This window comes from Camelina sativa, chromosome 9, assembly GCF_000633955.1.
Source record: "Camelina sativa cultivar DH55 chromosome 9, Cs, whole genome shotgun sequence".
NCBI lineage: Eukaryota > Viridiplantae > Streptophyta > Magnoliopsida > Brassicales > Brassicaceae > Camelina > Camelina sativa.
This window is the reverse complement of record NC_025693.1, coordinates 27,393,293-27,419,322: the sequence shown is the minus strand read 5'-3', so window position 1 is coordinate 27,419,322 and position 26,030 is coordinate 27,393,293. Positions and strand designations below refer to the sequence as shown.

The following is a 26,030-nucleotide window of genomic DNA, read 5'->3' as shown; positions in this document are numbered from 1 at the left end:
TTGAGTTTCAATAGCATGCTAATGGCCCAAGATCGGCCCATAGACAAAAAAAAATCTCTTTATTTGATGATAATTATTAATTTCCATGTTTAATCACTCAAAAGTGTTACATTAGAGTCTGTTTTAGCAAAACCCGTAGTAGATAAAAAGCCTTACATATTCATGTCAAAAAGAAGAAAAATAGAAGCCTTACATTTTGTTTTCCTCTGTTTTTATTGAGAACAGATGCTTGCTTGCTTTACCAGGTGAAGTAGGAGACCTAGCCAAGCTAAAGCTACTAGAGCAGCCACTAAGCTTTGAAGCTGACCTACGGTTTCTCACTAATGGAACCAGTGACTGCACCACATCTGCCATTAATGGTCTATAGTCAGCTTCTGCTTGAACACACATTGCTGCTATTGCTGCAACTTGAACCACTTCTTTTGTCGAGTACTGTCCTTCCAGTGTTGGATCCATTATGTCTACTACTTTTTCTCTATCAGCCAATTGAGGCAAAGCCTGTAGAAAAAAGGATAAGAGAAGTTATTATAGCAAATGACAGAGAAGAAATGACACAGGAGCAATTTTTGAAAAGGAATGGTGTACCCAAGAGACAAGAACGCCTTCTCCTGTAGCTCTCTTCATATCTACTGGAACCCTACCGGTTAGTAACTCTAACAGGACTACACCGTAGCTATAGACATCTGATTTTGTTGTCAAGTGACCGGTTAATGCGTACCTGAACAAGAAATGGGTGTTATATTAGAGCTAATCAAGTTGAAGTGATGGAAGAACAATGAAATCTACTGAGTGGAGAGAACATACTCAGGAGCAACATATCCTTGTGTGCCTAATACACGGGTAGAAACGTGTCCACCAGCTTTATCTGATCCGACTTTAGCCAATCCGAAATCTGAAACTTTGGCGTTGAAGTTTCTGTCCAGCAGAATATTGCTGCTCTTAAAGTCTCTGTGAATCACTGGGGGTGATACTTGTTCATGGAGATATTCCAAGCCTTTTGCAGCTTCCAGAGCTATCCTCATCCGAGTTTCCCAATCTAATCTCGGTGGGACAGAACCAGATCCTATATGCAAGAAAAAAAACAAAATTCTATATCAAATCGACAATGAGAACTCCAGATGCTATGTTCACCAATTAGTAAATACAATACATTATCTAAGGATTCATGTTCCAAAATGCAATTACACAAAGGATATGCATAGAAGTAAAAAAGGCACAGCCACAACTTCTAACATTACCAGCAAAATGAACTTACTGTTGTTAAGATAAAGGTGTTCCTGCAGACCACCATTGGCCATAAACTCATACACAAGCAGTTTGTGACTATTGTCTGAGCAATAACCAAGAAGTGCCAACAAGTATGGTGAACGCAGACGGCTCAGTAACTCAACCTGTCACCAGATACAAAAATTGATCAGTCGTTAGAAGTAATCAAAAACTCTACAAACAGCAAAAATGTAGCTCAAATAATAAACAAACCTCCATCTTGAATTCTTCTTCACCTTGCTTCCCTGCATGATCCATGAACTTGATAGCAACTTTTCTCCCATCGTTAAGCACACCACGATAAACCAACCCAAACCCACCATGCCCAACCACATTAGACTTGCTAAATCCACCAGTCGCTGAATGCAATTGCTTAAAAGTGAAAATCTGTAACCCATTGCCAGTTAAATCTTGTACCTTTTGACAATCGCCTTTCTCCTCGCAATCAAACCCTAAAAAAATTCGACAGGTAAAATTCAATACCCAGATGATAAATAAATCGGACCCTAATTGAAAATCATCATCCAAAGATTCCTTAATTAGTAACAAATTTCAAGTTCCCTGTGAAGACAGAGTGCGTAAGAACAAGAAAATGCAGATAAAGATAAGAACTTTGTTAAAGGTAAATTGTGGGAGCTTCTTCTTACTCTTGCTAATTCTGTGACGCTTAGAAACTTTGTTACGAATGTAGCAGTAGTAGCTAAAGGCGACGAACAAAGAAGAAAGAGCAAGACAAGCAAGAACCACAATGGACACAAGTGCAGCACGCTCTTTCTTTTGGTATGCTTCGTCTGTCTCCATTTTTTGTTGTTGTCTCCCTTGAAAGAAGAAGTAGTAGTAGCCTTTGTACTAGTTTCCAGAAATGGAAAAGAAAAGAAAAATGTGAAAACCCTAGAAATTGCCACTGAGAGAGAAGGAGGAGATGAAATTGAAACAGTGGAGGAATAAGTTAAAGCTTCGGGGTCCGTGAAAAATTAGTCTTTTCTTGATTTTTGATTTTTTGTGTTTGTGTGAGTGTGAATGTCAGCTTCACTCCACTCTGACTCACTTGTACTGTTTTGTTTTGTGGCGCGGGGAATAGTTGCAGGTATGTACGTATTCACCCGCAACTTTACAGTCTTTTCCCTTTACTTTAATTTGGTACAGTATAGTCCCTCAGAGTTTTATATGGACCAAGCGTAAAAGTAATCAAGGCCCATATTCGATCCATCCCAAAATTAAGCTTCGTTCGTTTAGATTCCAAGTAATTATTTTTCTCTTCATAGTTTCCAATTAATACGGTACATAACTACATATTTCAGAATCAATTTGATCAAATCATTGTTAGCAGACAGTAGATCAAATTTTAACCTTGAACTTTCAACAGTGGAAGATGGGGTTTACGAGACATGACGAAACGAAAGAAAACAGATTATTTATAATGACATAAAGTTCCAAACAGCTTTGTTTTTTTCTCACATCATAAAAGATTCCTCGCAACACACTACTATGCCATTAAAACCAACCATATATAGTTTTCACTTTTCATAGCATATGGTAAAGCATCTGAACTGGAGAGAGAAACTGCGATTAGTTTTTTTTTCACCTTAAAGAGATTTGTTCTTACTTCTTTCCACGGAGTTTAGCACCAAGTGCTCTCTCCAGCTTAGAAAGGATCTGCTGATTCGGGATTGCTTTTCCTGACTCGTATTCTTGGATCACTTGTGGCTTCTCATTGATCAGCTACAGAAATCAAAACATATGATAATGTTACCACCATGAATCCAGACTACATACAAACAAGTGTAACAACAGAGAAAAGAGAGAAAGTACTTGGGCGAGTTGGGATTGAGTCAGCTTCTTCTCCCCTCTGGCGTGCATGATAGCTTTCTTCAACTCAGTAGGCACACGGTCATCTAGATTACACAACCCATACACAAACAAGGTGTTAGACGATAGCCAACATTCCTGACAGATCTATCAACAAGAAATGGAGAACACAATGATTTGTGGAAACTAAGATACACAAAGCTTTCAGCTCTTCCGCATCCTGATAACCCCATTAACAAACAAAAACATCATCTCACTAAAAAAATTCAGACTGGGAGAAAACATTAGCAACCCAGAACGACATACGCCAAGTATTGCCCTTATAGTAACATGACTAGTATAAAACTATGTCCCAGGATACATACAGATTACAGAGGCAGGTAGGTACTAATAGAAATCAGATGAATGATTCAGATATGTATAAATACTCACGAGATAAGTTCTCAGTGTCATCATCAAGCCTCTTCGTGTTCAAGGACGTGCCACTTGATGCAGCCTTGTTGGATCCAGCATTGACTAAAACCAAGCAAAAACAAAAGAGATCCCGTTACACAACTTATAAGATTCATATTGAACAAAAGACAAAAACAAGATTCATGAGCAATAGAAAACCAAGTAATCGAGCAATAGTCATTTAACAACCTCAGGGCAAAAACTGTTACTGCTCAAAACGCAATTGAAATCATAACAAACGATAACCCTAACACAAATCCTTTAAAAGAAAGCATACTAAGACAGTGGCGGCGAAGGTATATGAATAACCCTAATCCAGCGTAGTAACAACTCAACCTAGATTCAATCGGCAAAAATCTAATAGCATAATAAAACCAGATAAGTATTATGGCAAAGCTTAATAATAAAAAGAAGGCAGATCAGAAAAGAGGGGGAGATCGAGAAAGAAAAACAAACATTTGCGAACGGTCTCGATATCGGCTCCGCTACGACGAGCGGCGTTGACAGTCTTCTCGTCGCGCTTAGCAGCAGAGTTAGGAGCTTTCTTACGGATCACAACTGGTTCCCAATCTTGAGTCATCGGTCCAACTCCTGCCATGGCTTCTCTTCGGAGATTTTTTCCTTTTCTTCTTCTTTTAGGTTTTCTTTCGTTCGTGGATAAACTAAAGAAATGAGAGAGATAAAGAGAAGTATTAGAAAGGATCGTTTTGCAATTTATATTTAGTGATTTTTATTCCAGAAGGGGATATTAAGTAAAAAGCTAAGATTGAAGGCCCTCTAACGGAATATATTTATATTATTTTTAACTTCCCAGCTAAAAATATCTTGCGGAAGCCGCGTTTACGATAATGTTGGTCGGATTTTTTTTTGACAATGTCGGAATTTTAACCGAAATAATAAATTGACATTAAGCTATAATAAATACTACCATGATGTTTTAGGATTTTTACTTGTATCACAAAAGATGATTTTCTTTAGTATATTTAATGCACTTTTATTTTTAACTAATTAATATTTTTACTTTTACAATATAAAATTAAATGTGTTTATGCAGTTGATTGACAAGTGTTAAAAAAACACAACTAAATGAGTATTAAAAGCAAAATTAATCACCAATTATTATTTTCTTAATCTTTGTAAAAATTCTAAAACATCATTCTTTCTTATACAGAAGGGAGTATACGAGAAAACATAGATGAACAGACATTATAGTCCAAGAAATAAGGGACAAAGGCCGAGAAAGCCCGTTTTGAAATTGGTGGACTAAACGGACTTTAGCTATTAATACCTTTAATATTGCAAATCAGCTGTACACCTTCATTTAAAAAGCTTCGGCTTTCGAAAGTGTTAAAAAAACACACCATCATATACATAAAAGTTAGTTTTTACTCTCTCATTTGACATTTAATTTTTTAAAAATTTAATATTTATTTTTAATAAACAATTAATGCATACTTTAAATTCATTATTTACTACTCCCTCGGTATTAGAATACATGATGTTTTAGAATTTTATTTTGTATAAAAAATGATGATTTTCTTAGTGTATTTAATGCAATTTTATTTTCAAAATCAAATAACTATTTAATGATTTTGCTTTTACAATACTTAACTATTAAATGTATACATGCAATACAATTAAATGACCAGGTCAAAAGGTAGAAAAGAAAATAAAACACATGTTAAATCATGGTAGACAACATTTTTCACCTTGGTGGACATGTTTTATAACATTACATTGTCAAATATCATGGAAGACAACATTTTTCACCTCGGTGGACATGTTTTAGAACATTACATTATCAAATCTCTCTGAACGATAATGGACAAATTTGTAATTTTGGAAATTCAATATCGTCTACCGATTCAAATATTGTGGACATCTTTGTAAAAATTCATTATTGTCTACCAATTCAATATTGTCTACCAATTTGAATTTGTAGATAATAGAAAATTTTATATATCTGAAAACTCAAACTTCTCTACATTATCTCTCAACTTCCCAATTCTTTTTTTTATATAAAATATTGTTATTTGAGTTCTTCCACCTCTTTTCTTCTTTTCCTCAAAATTGTCAATAATTTTTTTAAAAAATTTAAAGTCTGCATATCTGACACATCTAGTTCACTCACTCTCCCTAGCCACACAATCGTCAAAGACATAATGGTCACATATTGATGACCAAAAAATGGGATTTGGTACTTTAAGAAAGATAAAAATAATGTGTCATTTCTGAAAAGTTTTTTTTTTGAAATGTGGTACTTCTAGTAAAAATCCCTTGTGAATTTAACAAGTTATATACATAAACACATCTCAGTGAATCTTGATTGTGTTATTTTATTAAGTGAAGTGTTTTAAGAGCTTATTTATTTATTTTTGTGGAAGGTTGGGCTCCTCTTATATTTAGTTTTTCTGCTTTAAAAAAGTTAATTTCTTCATAATTTTGTTGGTCCAAATTTTTGTTTTTATAATCTAATGTTATATACCAAATTGTTAATCGATTAACGATTTTATTTAATAGAATTTACACTATAATTCTTTGTTGGTGAATTGTGAGTTGGTGAAAATATCATACTTCAAAAAGAATATTCAAAATTAATCCAAATATTCATTTTTATTATTTTTAATTCGCATGATAACTCATAATACAAATATATAGTATCTTTGTAGAAAAAGAAACTATATATCTTCACTTGACGATGGTGCCCCATCATAATGTAAACAACAACATTTGCCTCCTTTTGAAGAATAAGGAACACACAATTGAAACTTTGGATCTACTCCTTGGCCTCCGCATAAGTGTTTGCAAATGTCATCAGTTGTACAATAGCCTTTCAAAACACAACCGCTTGCTGAAAAAGAAAAAAAAAAGTAACATACAAATTAACTTATTTTCTTACATTCTTTATTTTATATGAATAATTAAAAAAATAACATATTACCTGTTGATTGAGTAAACAGAAGACAAATAATTAATAGTAGAAAAGCAAAATTATATTTTTGTGCTGACATTATTGTTTCTCTAATCTTTCTCTTGTGAAGTGTTTAGTTTTTTTTTTCTTTTTCGTTTTGGTTTTTGAGCAAATGGTTATCCTCTTATATATATTTTTCTATTCAAAATTTCTTTAAATATATATAGACTTACCATTTCAGGTTGCAGAAAAAATCTAAATCAAATAATTTTTGAAGTCACATACAACCTGTAATTACAAATTTTAAAAGTTTTTTTCTTTTTTTGTTCATGCCATTTTTGAGGAAGTCATAATAATAATAATAAAATTACTAAAATGAGATAAGTAAGGTGTTGACTGGTTTTTCCGCTACCTCCCGCAAACAGTAGTTAAATAAATTTATTTGATACTTGTTTAATAAATGTATAAGATGAGATTTGTCCGGTCAACTCCATTTATGACCATCTTATTATATAAACCTTGATGTCAAAGTTAATTATTAACAAGATCGTGACACATGTCAAATATATTGATTAGATGTTGACACGTGTCAATAAATTTCTTCTTTTTATAAACGTAGTAAGACAACCAATTATATTTATAGAAGTTTACATGTTTATATTACTAAATTTTTTTTTTCTTAATCAAAAAAGAAAACTAACAAAATCAATATATTTTCCATTGTATGTTACTCATTATATTATACGTGTGTTCTCAATAAAATTTGACATGTGTAAGCAAAAACGGAATTAATTAAGCATGTATATTAATCAATAAATAATGAATAACAAAATTATAAAGAATAATATAAGTTATTTAACATAATTTTAGTCGGATATAAATTGTATTTATCGTTGTAATATAATTTTGGATTGTAAGTAAGCACACAAAACCTTGAAAGAATAATGAACTTAAAAATAAAAAATTTCAATACATGATGTGTATTAGTATAGTTTTACATGTTTTATTTTAAGATTTTAATGCATGTAGTAATATGAAAAACCTGGAAAAAATAGAAAAAATGAGTTTGTAGGAATGAATTTTTGGTTAATTGATGAAAATTGACAAAAGTATTACTTATGAAATTATGACATATAGAAGAATAATATTTAGGTTATTTTTGGATTTCCAAAATTTTTGTGGATGTTAACTGATTTTTTTACTGATTATTTTTATTGTTAAATTTAAAATACTAACCAATATACATATTATCTCATATGATGCTCATTTTTTTAATAAAAATTTTAACTCTAACCCATGAAGAAGTGAATTATGGTTTTACGATGAAATAGATAGTTAAATGTGATTAATTAACCGAATGTCGAATGATGAAATTTATTTTAGATTAAAAAGTTTCAAATATTAATATATATCATTTAAAAAAATCCATTTAAGAATATTAGTAATATTTTTTATGTTTGATTTTATAATTTCAACACATGTATTTTTGTAATACATATGTTAAAACATAAGTCAATTCTAAATATATTATAATTTATAGGAATGAATCTTCAGTTATTTAAAGAGAATGTCTCTATATCTTTATATATGTTTTTATTTTATAAATTTCACTCATTTAAAACTGATTATGGCATGAGGTAAAATTAGTACTTATGAGATAACAACATAACAAATATATCTAAAATAACGTTGATTCAATTTTTTGCAAATTAGATTTTGTTAATTTTTATTTGATACATTTTTGATATAGTAAAATGTAAGATTGTATAAGATGAGATTTGTCCGGTCAACTCCATTTATTACCATTCTTTATAAGAAACTCGCGCTAGAACGAATTAATTAGTATTCATGCTTAAGAGAAATGTGTTCAACTTAATATTTTAAGTGATTTGTGTAAAATTCTGTATTATTATTCAATCATGAATAAGTCATCTGAAAATCTATGGTTATTGAATTAATGATTAAAAAAAAATACTTTAAAATCTATTGTTATTCAAAATAGTTTGTGAATTTGGATTTTAATTAATGTTTTTTGAGATTCTGTAAAATTTGAGATGATATTTTTAGTTAAAAATACAGAAATTCAAGTATCATGTTTTTTAGGATTTGAAAGAGTTTTTAAATAAATCATATCAACTTCTCTAAAATCTTCAAAAACATTTAAAATTTCATAAAAACTCAAATCACTCGGAATATTAGATCGAATACACCGTCTTAAATATCGACCATCCATCTTTTAATTCAATCACGTTTCTCATGCTTTCATTTTCTAACTCGCACGAGAATGAATTAATTAGTACCAGTGCCTAAGTGTTGTTTGGCCATAAAATAAAGTTATAGTTTGTTCTTGTCCTAGAGAAATCATATGCAGGTGAAATGGAATTGATACGAACCAAAAAAGAAAAAGAAAAAAAGCAAAAGGGGGTTGGAATTGACTATTTTGAAACGTACGGGGAGAGAGAGTGAAGACTTGACGTTTTTAAGTGACTCACAAAGCAAAAAGATCAAATTCTGATTCCTCCTCCTCCTCCTCCTCCGACTAAAAAACACCATTTCCATCATCGTTTCTTTTCCTCCGATTCTCGCCTTTCTTCGGATTATTCACTCTTCTGCTCGAAAGGTCTCTCTCACTCTCTCTCTATATATAACTCTTAACCCATGTTTTGAATTTGAAGCTCACCTTGTCATCTCTATATCATCTCCTTCTCCTTCTAGTTTTAGCTGTTTTCTTCTACTTGCTGCAACAACTCGTAATATATTCAATTTCTCTTGTTCCACTATGTTTTCTAATTTTGATGATATATATGTTTGAATGAATTGGTAGAATCTTCTGGGCACCGTTCAATTCAATTCTGTTCGATTTATATGATTCAGTTTTACCAAAATAACTGACCTAAAATTCTATTCTTGGCAAATTATATGCTCAATTAGGCAGATGCAGTGATTTTGAATTCGATATGTAAGAAAAAGATTAATCCTTTACTTGTTAGAGTTCATCAAAAACACACAACCTTTGTCAGTGTCAGAGACGCACTTTTGGATTTGTATTATCTGTTATTCAGATTTGTTTGTTTCGATTGTGGAGCTCTATAATGAAGTTAATTTTTGTTGTCTTTTTCTCTTCTTTCAGGGCAGTGCTTGAGAATCATTGAAGAAGGTGATCGCTGGTGCTGAAACTGGAAACAGATACACCGTCCGCTCATCTTTGTATTTTAGATAATTCAAAGCTTGACCAGAGCCAAAGAGGGTTAACCAAAGTTAGGAGCTCTCAAGAACTTGGAGTTTTGCTTCCTTTTTCGTATCATGCCGTATTATATTCAGAGGCTTTTCAATACTTGCAAGGCATCTCTCTCATCCAATGGACCTGTGTCTGAGGAGGCCTTAGACAAGGTTCGCAATATGTTGGGTACGACTTCATTTTTGTTCCACTGTCTTGCAAATTTTTCTCTTTCTGCAATCTTGCTTGCTCCCATAATGTTTTTTTTAGCAATGTCTGAATTGCAGTACTAGTTTTGGGTATCACACTCTCTTGTGTTATCATTAGAATACTGTTGTTGTTTATCAGGTTTAATACTTGCGGACCGGACATACTTGATACCTTTATTTATTATTTCAGAGAAAATCAAGCCTTCTGATGTTGGTCTCGAACAGGAAGCACAATTGGTGCGTAACTGGCCTGGTCCTGGGAACGAGCGTAATGGAAACCATCATTCTCTGCCAGCTATAAAATACCTTCAGTTACATGAGTGTGACAGCTTCTCGGTGAGCTAACTTTCTTTTTAGGATGGTATTGCATGTAGCTTTCACCTTCAAAATGGCTATGAACTATTGAGATAAAGGTGGATAGGCTTTAAAATTTATGCAAGGCTGATGATATTTTAGTAGAACTACCTAAGCTAGACGTCCCATGTTGAACCAGATCTCTCATCATGACTAATCTATTTGGTTCCTGGTATGGCCATTACTCGAAGCCATGGAGTAAAACGCTCGGATTTATACTGCTGTTAAACAATGTTCCGAAATGCAAAATTCTTGCTTTTCTTATCTGCTTATTAGGCTTTGATCATTATTTTGTCAGATTGGAATTTTCTGCATGCCACCTGGGTCTATCATACCACTTCATAATCATCCAGGCATGACAGTGCTAAGCAAGCTTGTTTATGGTTCTATGCACGTGAAGTCATATGATTGGGTTGAGCCTGACCAATCAGAGCTAGACGATCCATTACAAGGTAATAGTGACATGTAAACTGCACCAGTGTAACACCCGGGCTATGCAAATTATTTCAAAATGAGTAATTGTTGTTTCCTTTTACTCATAGCAAGACCTGCAAAGCTGGTCAAGGATACTGATATGACTGCCCCTACCCCAGCGACCACTCTATATCCAACAACCGGCGGCAACATTCATTGTTTCAAAGCCATTACTCATTGTGCAATCTTCGACATCTTATCTCCTCCATACTCTTCTACTCATGGCAGACACTGCAATTACTTCCGGAAATCCCCAATACGAGACTTACCTGGTAAAAAAACACAAACTTCAAGAGAAATTTACTTTATAAACTTTATAACTTAATCGCTTAAAAATGCTACTAGATTTCATAATGTTACTACTTTCATAACACTTTGCTGAGGAGTCATGGGTTAAACGTCAAGGTTCTTAATTAGATAAACACAGATATCATGGAACACGCTCATTGTGTGTATTGCTAAACAGATTTTGTTTATGACATTCATTTGTTACTATGGCAATGTTGTTGATGACATCATGTTTGAAACCAGGTGAGATTGAAGTGATGAATGGACAAGTGATCTCAAATGTTACATGGCTCGAAGAGTATCAACCTCCTGATAGCTTTGTGATCTGGAGAGTTCCGTACAGAGGTCCTGTGATTAGAAAATGAGATTACAAAAAGGTTTAAGCATATAAGAAAAGAGCAGAAAGAGAAAGGAGCTTACCATCAGGACTCGGGAGAATAATTGGTAAACCATTCAGAGGCTGGCTGCATAATGGTCGGGTTCTTTACATATTTGTGACCACATTAAGTTCCAGCTTATTTCGTTGTATGATAATATGTTTACTACATACAATCTTTATGATTACTTCACTACTAGTTCAATATTATAATTTTTTTGGTCCCTTTTTATATGCAGCTGCGTAAACAAATTGCTCATAAACAGAGTCATATATAGTTTTTATATTGTTTTGTTTTCAATGATCTTTTGCCTGTTTTTATTGCGTGTCTACACACCATTAGCAACCTTGAATTCTTCTGTTGGCCATGAAGAGTAATCAAGAAACTCATGCAGATTTTTGATATAATTGTGCTATGAGAGCTATAGATGCTTTTGAAGTGTTAACCTTTGGTGAGCAAATTCACTAAGAGATGAAGATCAAGATCAGGATCGTGTAAGTACCTACAATAACTCGATCGATACAATGCTTATGACAGTAAAACTCAGATAAATAGGCGTTGTTTAGAATGAAAAACGTTAAGTAAGCACTTGAAAAAGCTAACAGTATGTTTCCTCCACAAAACCATCAAACCACATTCACCAGTTCGATGTTTCACAGAAGTAGTACACGATATGAAAGGGCTCAAAATGTAATAACTAGAAAGAAAAAAAAAACATAAAATCATACTCAAAATTACTCAATGGCAAAACAAGCAAAAAGACGAGATGTTCACTTAGTAGGTTTCCTAAGCACACTCTTCTTCCTCTTCGGTTTCAATCCACCACCAGACTCGTCTTTGGCAATCTTTGTAGTCTTTTTCGCCTTTAACACATCCTTGCTCTTCTCCAGCTTCACAACATCTGGTTTCACCTTCCCCTTGACCGCTACCTTCATCGGTTTCTCAACTTCTGGCTTCAAATTCCCTTTGGCAGCTTTCTTCACCGGTTTCTCAACTTCTGGCTTCAACTTCCCTTTGGCAGCTTTCTTCACCGGCTTCTCACTCTCTGCAACCTCACTGACCTCCTTCTTCCTCTTCTTCATCTTCTTCTCCTCCTTACCCGCAGACTCAACAACAATCTCATCCTTCTCCTCATCACCACCAATCTCATCCTCATCAAGCACCTCGGATACATTACTATCCATATACCTAACCTCATGAATCATACCCTTCTTCTTCTTACCCTTAACCGAAACACTCTTCTCGCTAGAATCATCAGCAACTTCTTCAACTTCACCTTCACCCTTCTTCTCCTCCTTAACCACATTCTTCCCACTTCCAAAAGCATCAATCTTGAGCTTCAAGTCAGGCACAGCCTGGTATATAGGCAATGCCAAACTCTCAGACAACTTCAAATGCAAAGACCTAACGTACTTCCACTTATTAGGCAAAATCTCAACTACTCCATTCAAAGTCGCCATCACATTCTCAGCAATCTCACTACCCTCCATAGACAATTTCCCAACCTTAACAACACTACACGTTCCAGTACTCATGAAGAACATAGCAGAACCACAAGCTTTCTCAATCTGCTCTTTCCAGTTCTTGTGATTCAAATCAACCGCCACAGGAATCTTCTTTCTGAGGAAGAACTTCTTCCCAATCAACCTCGGGAGCAGATGAAGAATCCTCCGATCAGCGAAGAACATGTCGTACGAATCGCAGAGCTTCCTCTTAGCTTCGAACGGCTTGTAATCAGACTTGAGCTTCGACAGCTTAAGAACCTTGGTGATCGGAATATTCTCCGATTTGATCTTCTTCATCGCATCAGCCTTGGTGAGACCGCTCTTAGGTCTATCGTCGATAATGAGACAAATCTCCGGCGAATCTTCCGACGGGTTGATAAGAGGATGAGGCAAAGGGATACGATGAGCGTTCGTACGGGTCGTCTGTGGAATCTTCTTCAGGGTAACGAAGAGGTAGAGGAGCTCGTCTTGCTCGAGAAGTTGAGGCTTCTCTGTTTTTGATTTTTCGCTTCTCCAGTTGATAAGACCATCGATGGCGCTTCTAACGGTCTTGGGACTCACTCTTGACGTCTGCGAAGCGGGAACAAGTTGTTGCTCCGTCTGTTGCGGCGGCGGCGGCGGCGGCGACTCTGTGGTGGTCATTTGAGAGATTTGGGGTAGAGAGCGAGAGAGAGAGAATTAGGGTTTAAGGAGGAGGAAGATCAATCACCAAAGAATGCTCTATATGACTTTAGGATTTATCACCGGTAATAAATGGGCCTAATTTTGTTTTGGGCCCATTTTGTTTTTTAACAAATATGGGCTGAACTTATTTTTAGTTTATTATATTTATCGAAGACTTTTGTTTTGATTGATGATGCTATGCTATCATCGATTTCTAAAAGTCTATGTGGAAATGAAAAGAGGGAATAGAGTAACGACGCTTTATAATTTTGTTGGATTTAGTGGTTTTGGAAATTTATAAATTCTCTACTTTTTGTCAAGGAAAAAATTCACCAAATTATTATTATTATTTTTTATGTCAAACAATTCTTTTAAAAAAAAAAAATATTCACTCAAAATAATATTCTTTTGGTTAGAAATCACAAATAAGAAATATATTATTCTTATATTTATATGAGTCAACCTTTCAACCATGTTTGTTTGTGGTTTGTCATTGTCCCTTTAACTTTTCTTGCTATGTTTTAAATATTTTTTAAACTATGGTGATAATTTAAATGTTTTAACAAACTATAACTACGATTAAAATATTAAATTCTAATAATTTGATATCATCTTCGTATTATTTAGCGAATATATGTTTTGGGATATATATATATATATATACATGTGTGTGGGTGAAAAAAAAAGTTTAGTTAAATAGAAAAATAAATTATTTCTCAAGATTCTGTGGAAGTTTAATTTTCAAGAGCATAAGATAATTAAGCATCATTTTACTATAGACTCTGCATTGTGAGATTCAAGTCTCCTCCATGCGTGTGAAGGCTCCTAGGGCTTCATCTAATTGCTCAGGCATCGTTCTCATATGCTCTACTCTACCTTGGATTCGCTACTTCAAAGCAACTCAACCACAACAACTTCATCTACTCATTTACTCTCTTTTTTTTCTTTCTTTTTAAAACTCTGATTTTGTAAGCTCAAAAGTCCAAACACTAAAAGAAAAAGTTTTAACTTTCAAGTGATCGAATAATAGAATGAAGCATTACAAATATTCAAAGATTATACTATTACGAATGTGGAGCCCGAGTGAGACCCAAAAACTAAATGCACCAAAAAAAAAGAATTGAAAAGATTATAAAAAGATGACATATAGTATAATACTTATACAATGACTGCACTGTATACAATAAAGTCTTTGCCTTTATTTTTCCCTTATTTTTATACACCTGATAAATTGAAACGTTATATGACCTTTTTTAAATTATGTGTTATTTTTGTGTGTCCCCTAAACCAATTCAAATTCTCGCATACGTTTCAAACTAGAAACTGAAAAATAAGCATATACAGTAGCAATCTCGATCTGCATTGGATACCAAATATAAAACATTATCAAAGCTACATTATATTAGATGTGATCATGCTATATAAACAAAAGCCAAAATAGTTGTTGTAAAAAAAAAAAGATTTTTGTGCATGTCGCTAGTGGCTCGTTGGTAGCATTCAAGCATGGGTCAGTGCTTGTGACTACGAGCTCGAGCGATCGAGCACATACACCAAACAAAAAAAAAAAAAAAGATTTTTTTCCTTTTTCGTAAAGAATAAAAAACATAACACTTTCAATAATCCTAAAGGAGGGGAGCTTTCAATGTCCTAAAAAAATTCAAAACTCTCTTTGTCTTCTCTCTCTCTCTCTTCATCTTTGCAACGGCTCTCTCTGTCGTCATTTCAATTCAAACTCTTCTTATCTCTCTCTATTTTTTTTTTTAAAAACGTCTCTGGCTGCTTCTACAATACTTCTTTTAGCTCACTACCCAAATCCCTAATCTCAACTCCCAAAAATTCCCAATCTCTAATCTGTTTTGAGCTTTCCTGATCTTACCCATTACGCAAAAACCCCAAATTTTTCTCTTTCGATTTATTTTGTTTGATTTGATTAAATCTTATTTTGTGTGTTTTATGTTCTTCCTCCGTCGTTTGATATTCTTCAGTGCGATTGTGAGCGAGAGAGATTAAAGTGGAGAGCTTTAGTTGATTCTTAGGGAAGAAGATCGTCTAGCGCCATAGTCTTTTTTCGATTTGGCTCGATCCAATTTGCAAAAACACATCTGGCTTCTCATTTCGCTGAATTGGGTAATCTTTAATAAGTGTTTCTGCAAATTACACTTACTGAATTGATCCATAAGTAACCAAAAAAAAAATGAGATCTTTGGCATTCTGATAAAGATAGAAACTGAGAGAGGTAAAATTATTTCATTCCTGATCTAATTTCCTTTAAAATTTTGGTCTTCTTTTGGTTTTGTCTGATGTTGTTATGATGGGATCCAGTGTCTTGTAAGTACATTTCATTGAAACTGACTCAGTTTTTGTGATCTCATAGGTGGAATTTAAGATGGACGTTGTTGAGAGGAAAAGACCTAGAGGAGCGTTTCTAAATCTGTTTGATTGGCATGGCAAATCCAGGAAGAAGCTTTTCTCATCCAATCTCTCCCAACTCTCTGGTTTCTTCTTCATTCTTTTTTGTTTTCTATGTATACAAAAATGTTTGTTGTATATATATAACCTAAGGTAATACAGTTCAATTAATCAAAAGTTTATTTTTTTTTATATACAGAAGAATCTAAGCAAGCAAAAGAGAATGTTCAAAACCCCTCTATGACGCCGCATTCTGTTGTAAGCCTTTGCTCAATACCGTTTTCCTTGTTTTATGCAATGCTTTATTTGTCAGACATGAACTTATTGTGTTCTCTGGTGTGTGGTGTGATTCTGTTTTAACAGTTTGAGGTTGATCAATCTGTCAAGAACTCAACTTACAACCCGAGAAGTGACTCGAGCTGTTGTGCTTCATCTGTAACTAGTGATGATGGAAATGTGGTTAAAGCACCGAGTGTGGTAGCCAGGCTTATGGGTTTAGAGGGTTTACCGCTACCAAACGTTTTGGAACCACGGGTTAATAATCCTGATCTTGATCCATACTTTCTCAGATCCTCCCGCCAGGCAAGCACCACTTGGGATGCTAATGTTGATCATCAGAGTGGATTCGATGGCGGTTCTTGGGATCATTTGGATTCAAGAACAAGTAAAGGGCCGCGTAAGCGGATGATTGAGCGGTTTCAAACCGAAACCTTACCACCAAGATCAGCTAAACCGATCTCTGTCACTCACAACAAGCTCTTGTCTCCAATAAGGAACCCTGGATTTGTTCCATCTAGGAACCCTGCTTATGTTATGGAAGCTGCTTCAAGAATGATGGAGCAAAGTCCACGGATGATTGCAAGAACACGGGTGGTGTCATCGTCTGATTCTTCGTCGCCAGTTCCATTGAGGATTCGTGATTTTAAAGAGAAACTAGAAGCTGCACAGAAAATGTCAAGTTCAGTTCCTCAAATCTCTTCTAATGATACTCGCAACAGTAGGCACCTAAGAGGAGATCAAAACGAGAAGAAAGCTACAGTATTGGGGAAAAGCAGCTGTGATGGGTTGAAAGGTGAAGTGAAGCCACCTTCTTTCTCTGCGCAAGCAAAGGCCAGTAGTAACAAGAAGCAAGACAGCTCAACAATGTCATCAAGTGGCAACAAGAGGATGTCTACGGGACAAAAGGAGAAAGTGGAAGCAAAAAATAGGGCGGTTAAAAGCCAAAACAGTATCAAAGGATCTTCCTTGAGCACCGGGAAGAATGTGCTTAAGCAGAACCACCAGAAACAGAACTGCAGAGACAATCAGCAATCCAGGAAAGTAATGAACAAAGTAGTAAATAAGGTTATTGTGGAAAGTGGGTCTATATCGAAGAGCCCTGGATTTACTATGGCATCAGCAGAAAAAACCTCTTCTTTACCTTTATCCCGCAAAAAGAGTCTTCCTCGAAACAAAAAGCCGCGGAATGGAGTGCAAGAATCGATAATATATGAAGATAAGCGGATCAAAAAGGGGTGAAAAGTCGATAAAATGTAACATTTCCAGTGATGGAGACTCGAGTATGAGTAAAGATGATCAGAAAAGGGACATGGATGTGATATCTTTCACTTTCTCATCTTCGATCAAAGGTTTATCATCTCATTCACAAGGAACCAAACAAGATGCAGACTCTGCTGTGAAGTTCAATGTGATAGGAGGTGACTCTTTAAATGCTCTTTTGGAGCAAAAACTCAGGGAGTTGACCTCGAAGATTGAATCATCGAACTCTAGCTTGATCCAAGAAGAGTCTTTGAGTTCCATTTCAAAGGATAGAGCGAATGGGATGGTTTCATCGCCATCAAAATATAGTGAATTGACTCGTAGCAGTCTTGATAAAGTTGTAACAGAGAGTGAATCTGTTTCTGACTGCACTTCATTCTTTAACAACCAGAAAGTCCAGGTTAGTTTCGATAAACTGCAGCTTCACTATTCTATCATATCAAATGCTTACTAGTCTCTGAGAAAATCTTGTCTTTTTTTCTCCTTACAGAAGAAGAAGATGATGATACAGGGAGAAGAACAAGAAGGTAGTAGCATCACCACTCTTACAGAAGCCGATGATTTTGCACTCTCCTGCAGCAAGAGCATCTCTGATTGCAGACATGACAGAGAATATGGTATGTCTTTGTGAATATATGTCTGAATTCACACCAAATAGTCTTGGCAGTTAAATAAGCTGAATGTTGTTGGTAATTTCAGGCATGAAAGAGAGTTCATCAGATCAAGAGCTCACTTGGGTTTCATCAAACGAGTCCCAGCACACTTTAGATGAAACAGATTCATCAACACTCGATTGGGAGCTCGAGTACATAACCGAGATACTCAACTCTGGACAGCTCATGTTTCAAGACTTGGCCTCAGGGACAATCACTAATGAATCATTATTACCCTCGAGTCTCTTTGATGAAATGGAACGCTCTCGAGAAGCTGCGATGTCAACGAAGACAGAAAGAAAGGCACTTTTCGAATGTGTGAATCAGTGCCTAGCGGTGAAATTTGAAAGGATGTTAATTGGAACCGGCAAAGGGATGATGATGTCAGGTGGGGTTTTGTTGGAACATAGAGATCTGTTGGCTGAAGAACTGAACAGAGAAGTAAAAGGGTTGAAGAAGATGAGAGAGATGATGATCGACGAGCTTGTGGATCATGATATGAGCTGTTTCGAAGGGAGGTGGATTGGTTACGAAAGAGAGATGTTTGAGGAAGGCATTGATATTGAAGGAGAGATTGTTTCCGCTTTGGTTGATGATTTAGTTAGTGATCTTTTCTCTAATAGTAGTGTTTTTAAACGGTCGTTGTAACTTGTACTATTGTCTTTTGTTTTTTTTTAAGAAGCTTCTTGTGATTCTGAAATTGTCTGGATGAAGTTAAGTGGTCAGCATATACGGCGGCTAAAGAAGACGTGTCACTCTACCATTTGTTTGATCTTCAACGAATGAATAGCCGAAACTGGCTCTTTATTTTTTCATTTTTGGGATTCGGTTTAACCGAACAAACCAGTTATTAGTATAGCATATTACTGAAATTTTTTATATAGAGTCAAGGTGTCGGTGGCAAAATGACGAGGGCACCAGCACTTGCGTTCCTCATTTTCGGCTTATAAAGTGGGTTGATGAAATAATTTCCTCATTAATTGCCAAAAAGAATTATTACCGGAGATAAAAAGATGGTTTAGATGGTGTGTTTTTCTTTGGATCTGAATGGTAATTGCGGTTGGGGTGGTCAAATTCGTCAGCGGTTTAATCTACCCTAAAAATAGTCTGCAGTTGGTCCGTAGCGGTTTTTTCTCTGTATCTTTTAGACCGCACAACTGCGGAATACATTTGATGAATGGTAAATAAAAAACAGTGTAGTTTATAAACGGATTTATCCGCCCCAACCGCTGCAACCATTCACTTCAACAAATTTTAATCCTTATTACTATTTTCAGTATGGTCTTACAATCACCGATCCAATGCTTTTGGAAAATATATTTTCTTGATAAAAACTGATATAGTGTTTTACCGAAAAACTATTATCCCTATAATTATCACATCCATTTGACTAGTTTCTTCATCAAATTTGATATTGTTTTTATCATCAAAACCCATTATATCTATCTATAATTAAACTAAAACATAGATACCGATAAAATGTTAAATAGATTCTAAATATTTTTAGGTTTGCTAATAGTTGTATTTTGGTCAAAATGGTTAAAGTGGGGTTGTAAACATGAGAATTCATTTTCGTTTTAATTAGTTGGTTATTAGAATTATTCGAAGAATATTAAACTTTGGCTAAACAAAAAACATTAACCGGGGAAAAAGGAAAAAAGAAAAAAAAGGAATAGATTCGATGATAATGTTCCACGTGCAAGTTTTTTTTTTTCCTTCAAATCTAATTGACCTTGACGTGATCCACTTTTATTTAAATTTTCTCTAATTTTTTTTATAACTAAATTTGCCATAATTGCACAACAAATAGTCATCATCATCAGTACGTCATTAGATTTAAAAGTAACAGGTCCTGTTTCTAATGTTTAACCCTCCTCTATCATTTTTTTTGTTATTCAATTATCGTAGATTCAATTTTAGTACATCTGAGGTTCGTTAATTTGGATGCAAATGTTTGCACGATTAAAAATGTTGAAAGGGTTAAAAAAAATATCCAACCAACTTATACCATTTAAATGGAAAGGGTTAAAAAAGTTAAAAAAAAACTATTCAATCCATTCAATTTAAAAAATAAATTAATTCTACAATAAAATTGTTCAATTTGTTGATCTACTATTTCGAAAATAATTGTGTTGAATAATATTCAAATCCAATTTTATTCAGCTTAATATTTTTTAACTTTTTCAGTTTTAACCAACAATTTGTAGTCTTATTGTTTTTCAAAAGTACTTTCATATTTTTTTTAGTAACAAAAGAATCATAACAATAGGAAAAGTATGATAATAATTTTTAAAAATCCGAAATTAGATCAAAGTACATTCTTGATTAGTACTTTGAGTAGATTAATTAACTAAGATCCACTATAATAACTCAAAAAAGTCATGTACTACATTCAATGAATAAAGATCATCTCACTTTTAATTGGTATATATGTGTTGTCAAAAAATTAATGTATGTGCTAATTTTTCTTTCTTTTTATAAAATTTATGTATTATTGACCAAAAAAAAAAAGAGAGTAAAAAGATGCATAATAAGATTTATTACCATCACCGCCAATCAAAAAAGAAAGAAAAGCGACGGTGGTGATTCACGAGAGCTGCCAGCTGTCTATCGGAGAGAGGTGCATCTACTTTATGACACGTGACTCATCAACTTCGCACGTGACTTGGCCATCGTCACTTGTTTTGGGGGGGGGGTCAGTCGTCGTCTCTCTTCTTCTTCTTCCTCTCCTTTCCCTCGTCTTCATCACTTTCCTAAATATCCCATCACTCTCTCTCTCTCTCTCTTTCTTTTGGTCCCTCAAAATCAAAATCTAAAAAAACCACTGTATAATAATATCCCAATTGTAATAGTAGTTCTTATTAAATTCAAATCAAAGCACACACATACATATATGTGTGTGTGAAACTCATAGCTCTTTTTTTTGCCTTTGATCGGGATTTTTTTTTTTTTGTACGCTGCATCTGTCTTCAACAGTGAGATCGAGTTCGTTGTTTTATGCAGTTTGATTTCGTTTATTTATTCGAATCGGGAGTTCGATCGGAATTTGAATGCGTGGATCTGATTACGGTGATTTTTACAAAAACCCCTTTCTCTACTTTTTTTTTTTTTTCCTTAAATGCTCATCATTGGAATTGTGATTTCATTTGGTTTTTATCTTTGTGACACTTCGTGCTGTGTATTGGATCGGTCTTAGGTGGGGTTTTCTAGATAGTTGTATCGGTTTTTAAAAGTTTGGTGGGTTTTGCGTTAGGATTGGTTTAGCGTTGAAACTGAGTTTCTGGGTAGATCGCACTTTATGAACTGCTATATACGGGAGTAAATTTATGTAGAATTGTGGATATTTTAGTACCTGGGGATTTTCGTGGGATCTATATATATGTTGGTTTTGCTCTACTCAATTACTNTCAATTTGTTGATCTACTATTTCGAAAATAATTGTGTTGAATAATATTCAAATCCAATTTTATTCAGCTTAATATTTTTTAACTTTTTCAGTTTTAACCAACAATTTGTAGTCTTATTGTTTTTCAAAAGTACTTTCATATTTTTTTTAGTAACAAAAGAATCATAACAATAGGAAAAGTATGATAATAATTTTTAAAAATCCGAAATTAGATCAAAGTACATTCTTGATTAGTACTTTGAGTAGATTAATTAACTAAGATCCACTATAATAACTCAAAAAAGTCATGTACTACATTCAATGAATAAAGATCATCTCACTTTTAATTGGTATATATGTGTTGTCAAAAAATTAATGTATGTGCTAATTTTTCTTTCTTTTTATAAAATTTATGTATTATTGACCAAAAAAAAAAAGAGAGTAAAAAGATGCATAATAAGATTTATTACCATCACCGCCAATCAAAAAAGAAAGAAAAGCGACGGTGGTGATTCACGAGAGCTGCCAGCTGTCTATCGGAGAGAGGTGCATCTACTTTATGACACGTGACTCATCAACTTCGCACGTGACTTGGCCATCGTCACTTGTTTTGGGGGGGGGGTCAGTCGTCGTCTCTCTTCTTCTTCTTCCTCTCCTTTCCCTCGTCTTCATCACTTTCCTAAATATCCCATCACTCTCTCTCTCTCTCTCTTTCTTTTGGTCCCTCAAAATCAAAATCTAAAAAAACCACTGTATAATAATATCCCAATTGTAATAGTAGTTCTTATTAAATTCAAATCAAAGCACACACATACATATATGTGTGTGTGAAACTCATAGCTCTTTTTTTTGCCTTTGATCGGGATTTTTTTTTTTTTGTACGCTGCATCTGTCTTCAACAGTGAGATCGAGTTCGTTGTTTTATGCAGTTTGATTTCGTTTATTTATTCGAATCGGGAGTTCGATCGGAATTTGAATGCGTGGATCTGATTACGGTGATTTTTTCAAAAACCCCTTTCTCTACTTTTTTTTTTTTTTCCTTAAATGCTCATCATTGGAATTGTGATTTCATTTGGTTTTTATCTTTGTGACACTTCGTGCTGTGTATTGGATCGGTCTTAGGTGGGGTTTTCTAGATAGTTGTATCGGTTTTTAAAAGTTTGGTGGGTTTTGCGTTAGGATTGGTTTAGCGTTGAAACTGAGTTTCTGGGTAGATCGCACTTTATGAACTGCTATATACGGGAGTAAATTTATGTAGAATTGTGGATATTTTAGTACCTGGGGATTTTCGTGGGATCTATATATATGTTGGTTTTGCTCTACTCAATTACTCAGATTCTGTCGTTGACTTGAGAGTGATATTGGATTATGAGAGTGAGAATGTGAGATTCTCTTCTTCTTATTGAAAATGCTGATGGTTTCCTTATCTTTAAGTCTTTAGTTTCCGCTTCTTGTTTTGTGTTTTTGGCTCATAAGGAATCATTTTTGTGCATTCATCCAGTGAGACATTTAGGATTGATCATTTAGATTTTTTTTTTCCCCTAGACTTTGAGGAGATCGGAATAGCTTCAATCATTTGAGACAGACGATGCAAAGGCATCAAAAGACTAGTAGTTTGACTAATGCACACATCGAACTGGTGTAATTTTGAATTTGTCTCTAGTTGGCAATGGTTGTGATGTGAGAAAACAAGTGCAAATAGTTTCTTTCTGTAATCTTTGTATTTATGCATTTGAAATTGTTAAGTGAATTCATTGAAATCTCCGCCTTCTTTATTTCCGTTTTTTCGATACCATCATAGTTTTTATTTACCATTTTTTCGTTTCTGTGAACGCAGATCGAATGACCTTCAGATTAAGGGCTAGTGGTAAATGAAGTTTGCTTCTCATTTCTCAATATTTTGGTCTCTAGGATTTCCTTCTTTTATCTACTATATTCCTCTTATGTAATAAGTAGGGGTTGATATAACTATAGGCATCAAGGAAATTGGCAATGGGAGAGACGGGAGATGATGCTGGGCCATCAGAGCAAGGACCTTCTAATCAAACCTGGTGGCCTTCAGAATTTGTGGAGAGATTTGGTTCTGTTTATCTGGAATCGCAAGAAGAGACCTCTAGTACTAAAGACTCACCCAGAAATCTTGGGCAAGATGGGCTGCCATCTTGTACTGCGTCGAATATCCTCTGGAGTACTGGTTCGCTTTCTGAGCCGATCCCAAATGGCTTCTACTCTGTGATCCCAGTAAGCTACTTTTAGGTTTATATTAGCTGTATTCAATGATGTTTCAGTGAGATGTATTCGAACTCGGTTAACTTGTGTTATCTGTCAAAAGTCTTTTTCTTTTTGCTTCCTTTAACAATGTTTATATTTAATTTTTCTACAGGATAATAGATTGAAACAGCTATTTAATAGCATTCCTACATTGGAAGATCTTCATGCTCTGGGTGACGAAGGTCTAAAGGCAGATGTGATTCTTGTTGATTTTCAGAAAGATAAAAAGCTTTTCAGGCAAAAGCAGCTGATTACCAAACTTGTCAGTGGATTGAACTCAAAGCCAGCTACCATTATCAAGAAAATTGCTGGACTGGTAAGTGGTTGAATTTCTTTGTATAAATGTTCAATGTATCTCTGCGTCATATATTTGTTTCCTGTATGAAATCACTAAATAACCATATTGTTTCCATTTAAATTGCATGCAAAGATAGTGAACATAAATGGATAAACTTGAGGTAGGAAGAGTTGTGACTAGATGTCTGTCTAATGAAAAGTGATTTTGAGAGTGCCCGTTACAATACTAAGATAGAGGCCACATGATCTTAACGTCTTCTTTGTTTTCTATATTGTGAAACTATCAATATATTTCTGTTTTGTTTCAAGATAAACACCCATAGACTACATAGTTTCTTTCCCTTATTCTTTCTCTAGTTGTGCTTACTTGGAAAAAATCGTTATTAGGGAATATGTATTTTTGTTTGCTTGGCATCCCATTTATTAGTCTCTACAGGAACATCAAAATGTTATAGATGCAGTAAGAGCAGGCATTTCATAATTCTTGCTGACTCCTTTTAGTTATCTGAAATCTTTTGTCGAAATGTCTGGCAGGTAGCAGATGTTTATAAGCAATCAACTCTCCAAAGTCCGGCAAAAACTACACAATCATTTGAAAACTGTGGTATTCAACTGTTAGGACAGATCAAGCATGGTTCTTGTCGTCCTCGAGCAATCTTGTTTAAAGTTTTAGCTGATACCGTTGGTCTTCAAAGTAGGCTTGTAGTGGTAAGTGCTAAGTACCATACAACAATGTGATCCCTGGTCTTGAGAATCACTCCATATTTGCATATGATGATTAGTTTTGATAAATGTTATTCTCGAGAAAAAATATTCGTCATGACTTAAAGTCCGAATATTTTGACCACCTTTAATCATGCTATGCATTTTGGTTGATTTGTTTGATCAGGGTTTGCCAAGTGATGGAGCTGCTGAGAGTGTGGACTCGTTTAGTCATATTTCTGTCACGGTTCTGCTGAATTCTGTGGAAATGCTGGTTGATCTAATGCGATTTCCTGGTCAGCTTATCCCTCTATCAACCAAGGCAATTTTTATGAGTCATATGTCAGCGGCAGGGGAAAGTGACTCTGCAGAGAATGATTCTTGCGATTCACCTTTGGAGCCAAACAGTCCCATGTTTGGTTATCCAGAGAGAATTGACCATGAAAAGTAAGTAGATATTGAAGTTCGAAATTGTAAAATCTCACTGCATGAACATCCATTAACTATATAAGTATAGTGTGCACCATATTTTACTACACCTTTGTTCAATACTCAGTGTTTTTGCCTACAGAGTTTCTAATTGTTGTTGTTGTACAGTGCAGAAAAAGATGAAAACCTTTCGTTGCACAGGAAACTGGATGGGTCTCCAAATGTGTCTGGTCCACCGTCAAGGAATATGCTGTTACGATCTGCCTCTACGCTAGAGAGGAAATTAAGGTGATAAGCCTAGTTGTTATTATTATGTTTCTGTGCTAGCCAACCCCAGGTTTGAAGATAGCTTCTGTTAAATCGAGGAATGGAATAGATAACCTTATGTCATTCATATTATCTTTTATTCTCCAGTTTCTCACAGAGCGAGTCAAACATGGCTAACGAGTTTTGGCGGCAGAGCCGGAGAAAGGTCATTGCTGATCAGCGGACTGCTAATTCCAGGTTACCCTCATCCCTGTTGAATTGTATATGTATATGCATTTTGAAACCAAGTAACTTGTTGTTTGATTTTCCCACACTCATAATTCCAGTCTTCTAATTTCTTAGATCTTTCTTTTTTTATTTATATCGCGGCTACAGTCCCGAACATCTTTCCTTCCGAGCCCGTACGAGGTCCATGCTAAGTGGCGACAAGAACTTGGCACGAGATTTCACCAGTGATGCTGCCACATCAAGGTTAGTTAAGGTTTTTGTCCTTTGCAACTTGTATATGCTGGAGAGGTTTTTCGCAAATTTGATATTTGCTTCTTTTTTTTT

The 26,030-nt window shown here is 34.7% G+C and overlaps 6 protein-coding genes and 1 pseudogene across 8 annotated transcripts in view; 3 read left to right on the top strand and 4 right to left on the bottom strand.

The window, feature by feature from the left end:
- On the bottom strand, window positions 71-2,330 carry LOC104712553 (serine/threonine-protein kinase CDL1-like). Its single transcript, XM_010429472.2, has 6 exons — window positions 1,914-2,330; window positions 1,480-1,718; window positions 1,256-1,391; window positions 805-1,063; window positions 586-718; window positions 71-498 (listed from the first exon to the last, which is right to left on the bottom strand). The coding sequence occupies exons 1-6, from the start codon at window positions 2,065-2,067 to the stop codon at window positions 190-192; spliced, it is 1,230 nt and encodes a 409-aa protein (XP_010427774.1). The 5' UTR covers window positions 2,068-2,330; the 3' UTR covers window positions 71-189.
- On the bottom strand, window positions 2,656-4,208 carry LOC104712552 (multiprotein-bridging factor 1b). Its single transcript, XM_010429471.2, has 4 exons — window positions 3,985-4,208; window positions 3,508-3,591; window positions 3,079-3,161; window positions 2,656-2,988 (listed from the first exon to the last, which is right to left on the bottom strand). Exons 1-4 carry the CDS (start codon window positions 4,124-4,126, stop codon window positions 2,869-2,871), a joined length of 429 nt encoding a protein of 142 aa, XP_010427773.1. The 5' UTR covers window positions 4,127-4,208; the 3' UTR covers window positions 2,656-2,868.
- LOC109126195 (defensin-like protein 276) lies at window positions 6,155-6,581 on the bottom strand. Its single transcript, XM_019229399.1, has 2 exons — window positions 6,470-6,581; window positions 6,155-6,379 (listed from the first exon to the last, which is right to left on the bottom strand). The coding sequence occupies exons 1-2, from the start codon at window positions 6,537-6,539 to the stop codon at window positions 6,207-6,209; spliced, it is 243 nt and encodes an 80-aa protein (XP_019084944.1). The 5' UTR covers window positions 6,540-6,581; the 3' UTR covers window positions 6,155-6,206.
- LOC104712551 (plant cysteine oxidase 5) lies at window positions 8,922-11,591 on the top strand. Its single transcript, XM_010429470.1, has 6 exons — window positions 8,922-9,059; window positions 9,570-9,845; window positions 10,056-10,201; window positions 10,518-10,671; window positions 10,762-10,965; window positions 11,225-11,591. The coding sequence occupies exons 2-6, from the start codon at window positions 9,743-9,745 to the stop codon at window positions 11,344-11,346; spliced, it is 729 nt and encodes a 242-aa protein (XP_010427772.1). The 5' UTR covers window positions 8,922-9,059; window positions 9,570-9,742; the 3' UTR covers window positions 11,347-11,591.
- Window positions 11,902-13,567, bottom strand: LOC104712549 (ribosomal L1 domain-containing protein 1-like). Its single transcript, XM_010429469.1, has one exon. It carries the CDS (start codon window positions 13,503-13,505, stop codon window positions 12,129-12,131), a length of 1,377 nt encoding a protein of 458 aa, XP_010427771.1. The 5' UTR covers window positions 13,506-13,567; the 3' UTR covers window positions 11,902-12,128.
- Window positions 15,141-18,827, top strand: LOC104712548 (annotated as a pseudogene).
- Window positions 21,180-26,030, top strand: part of LOC104712547 (serine/threonine-protein kinase EDR1) — an 8,079-nt gene continuing 3,228 nt past the window's right edge. Inside the window, exons 1-9 of one of the 3 annotated variants that reach the window (XM_019229398.1) lie at window positions 21,180-21,196; window positions 23,350-23,379; window positions 23,487-23,753; window positions 23,896-24,099; window positions 24,615-24,788; window positions 24,970-25,229; window positions 25,380-25,499; window positions 25,626-25,715; window positions 25,854-25,949. In XM_019229398.1, coding sequence (XP_019084943.1) covers window positions 23,505-23,753; window positions 23,896-24,099; window positions 24,615-24,788; window positions 24,970-25,229; window positions 25,380-25,499; window positions 25,626-25,715; window positions 25,854-25,949 — 1,193 coding nt within the window. In that variant the 5' untranslated portion in view covers window positions 21,180-21,196; window positions 23,350-23,379; window positions 23,487-23,504. Of the gene's footprint in view, window positions 21,197-22,149; window positions 22,508-23,349; window positions 23,380-23,486; window positions 23,754-23,895; window positions 24,100-24,614; window positions 24,789-24,969; window positions 25,230-25,379; window positions 25,500-25,625; window positions 25,716-25,853; window positions 25,950-26,030 lie in introns of those variants that run through there. The other 2 variants (XM_010429468.2, XM_010429467.2) reach the window with 2 other exon arrangements.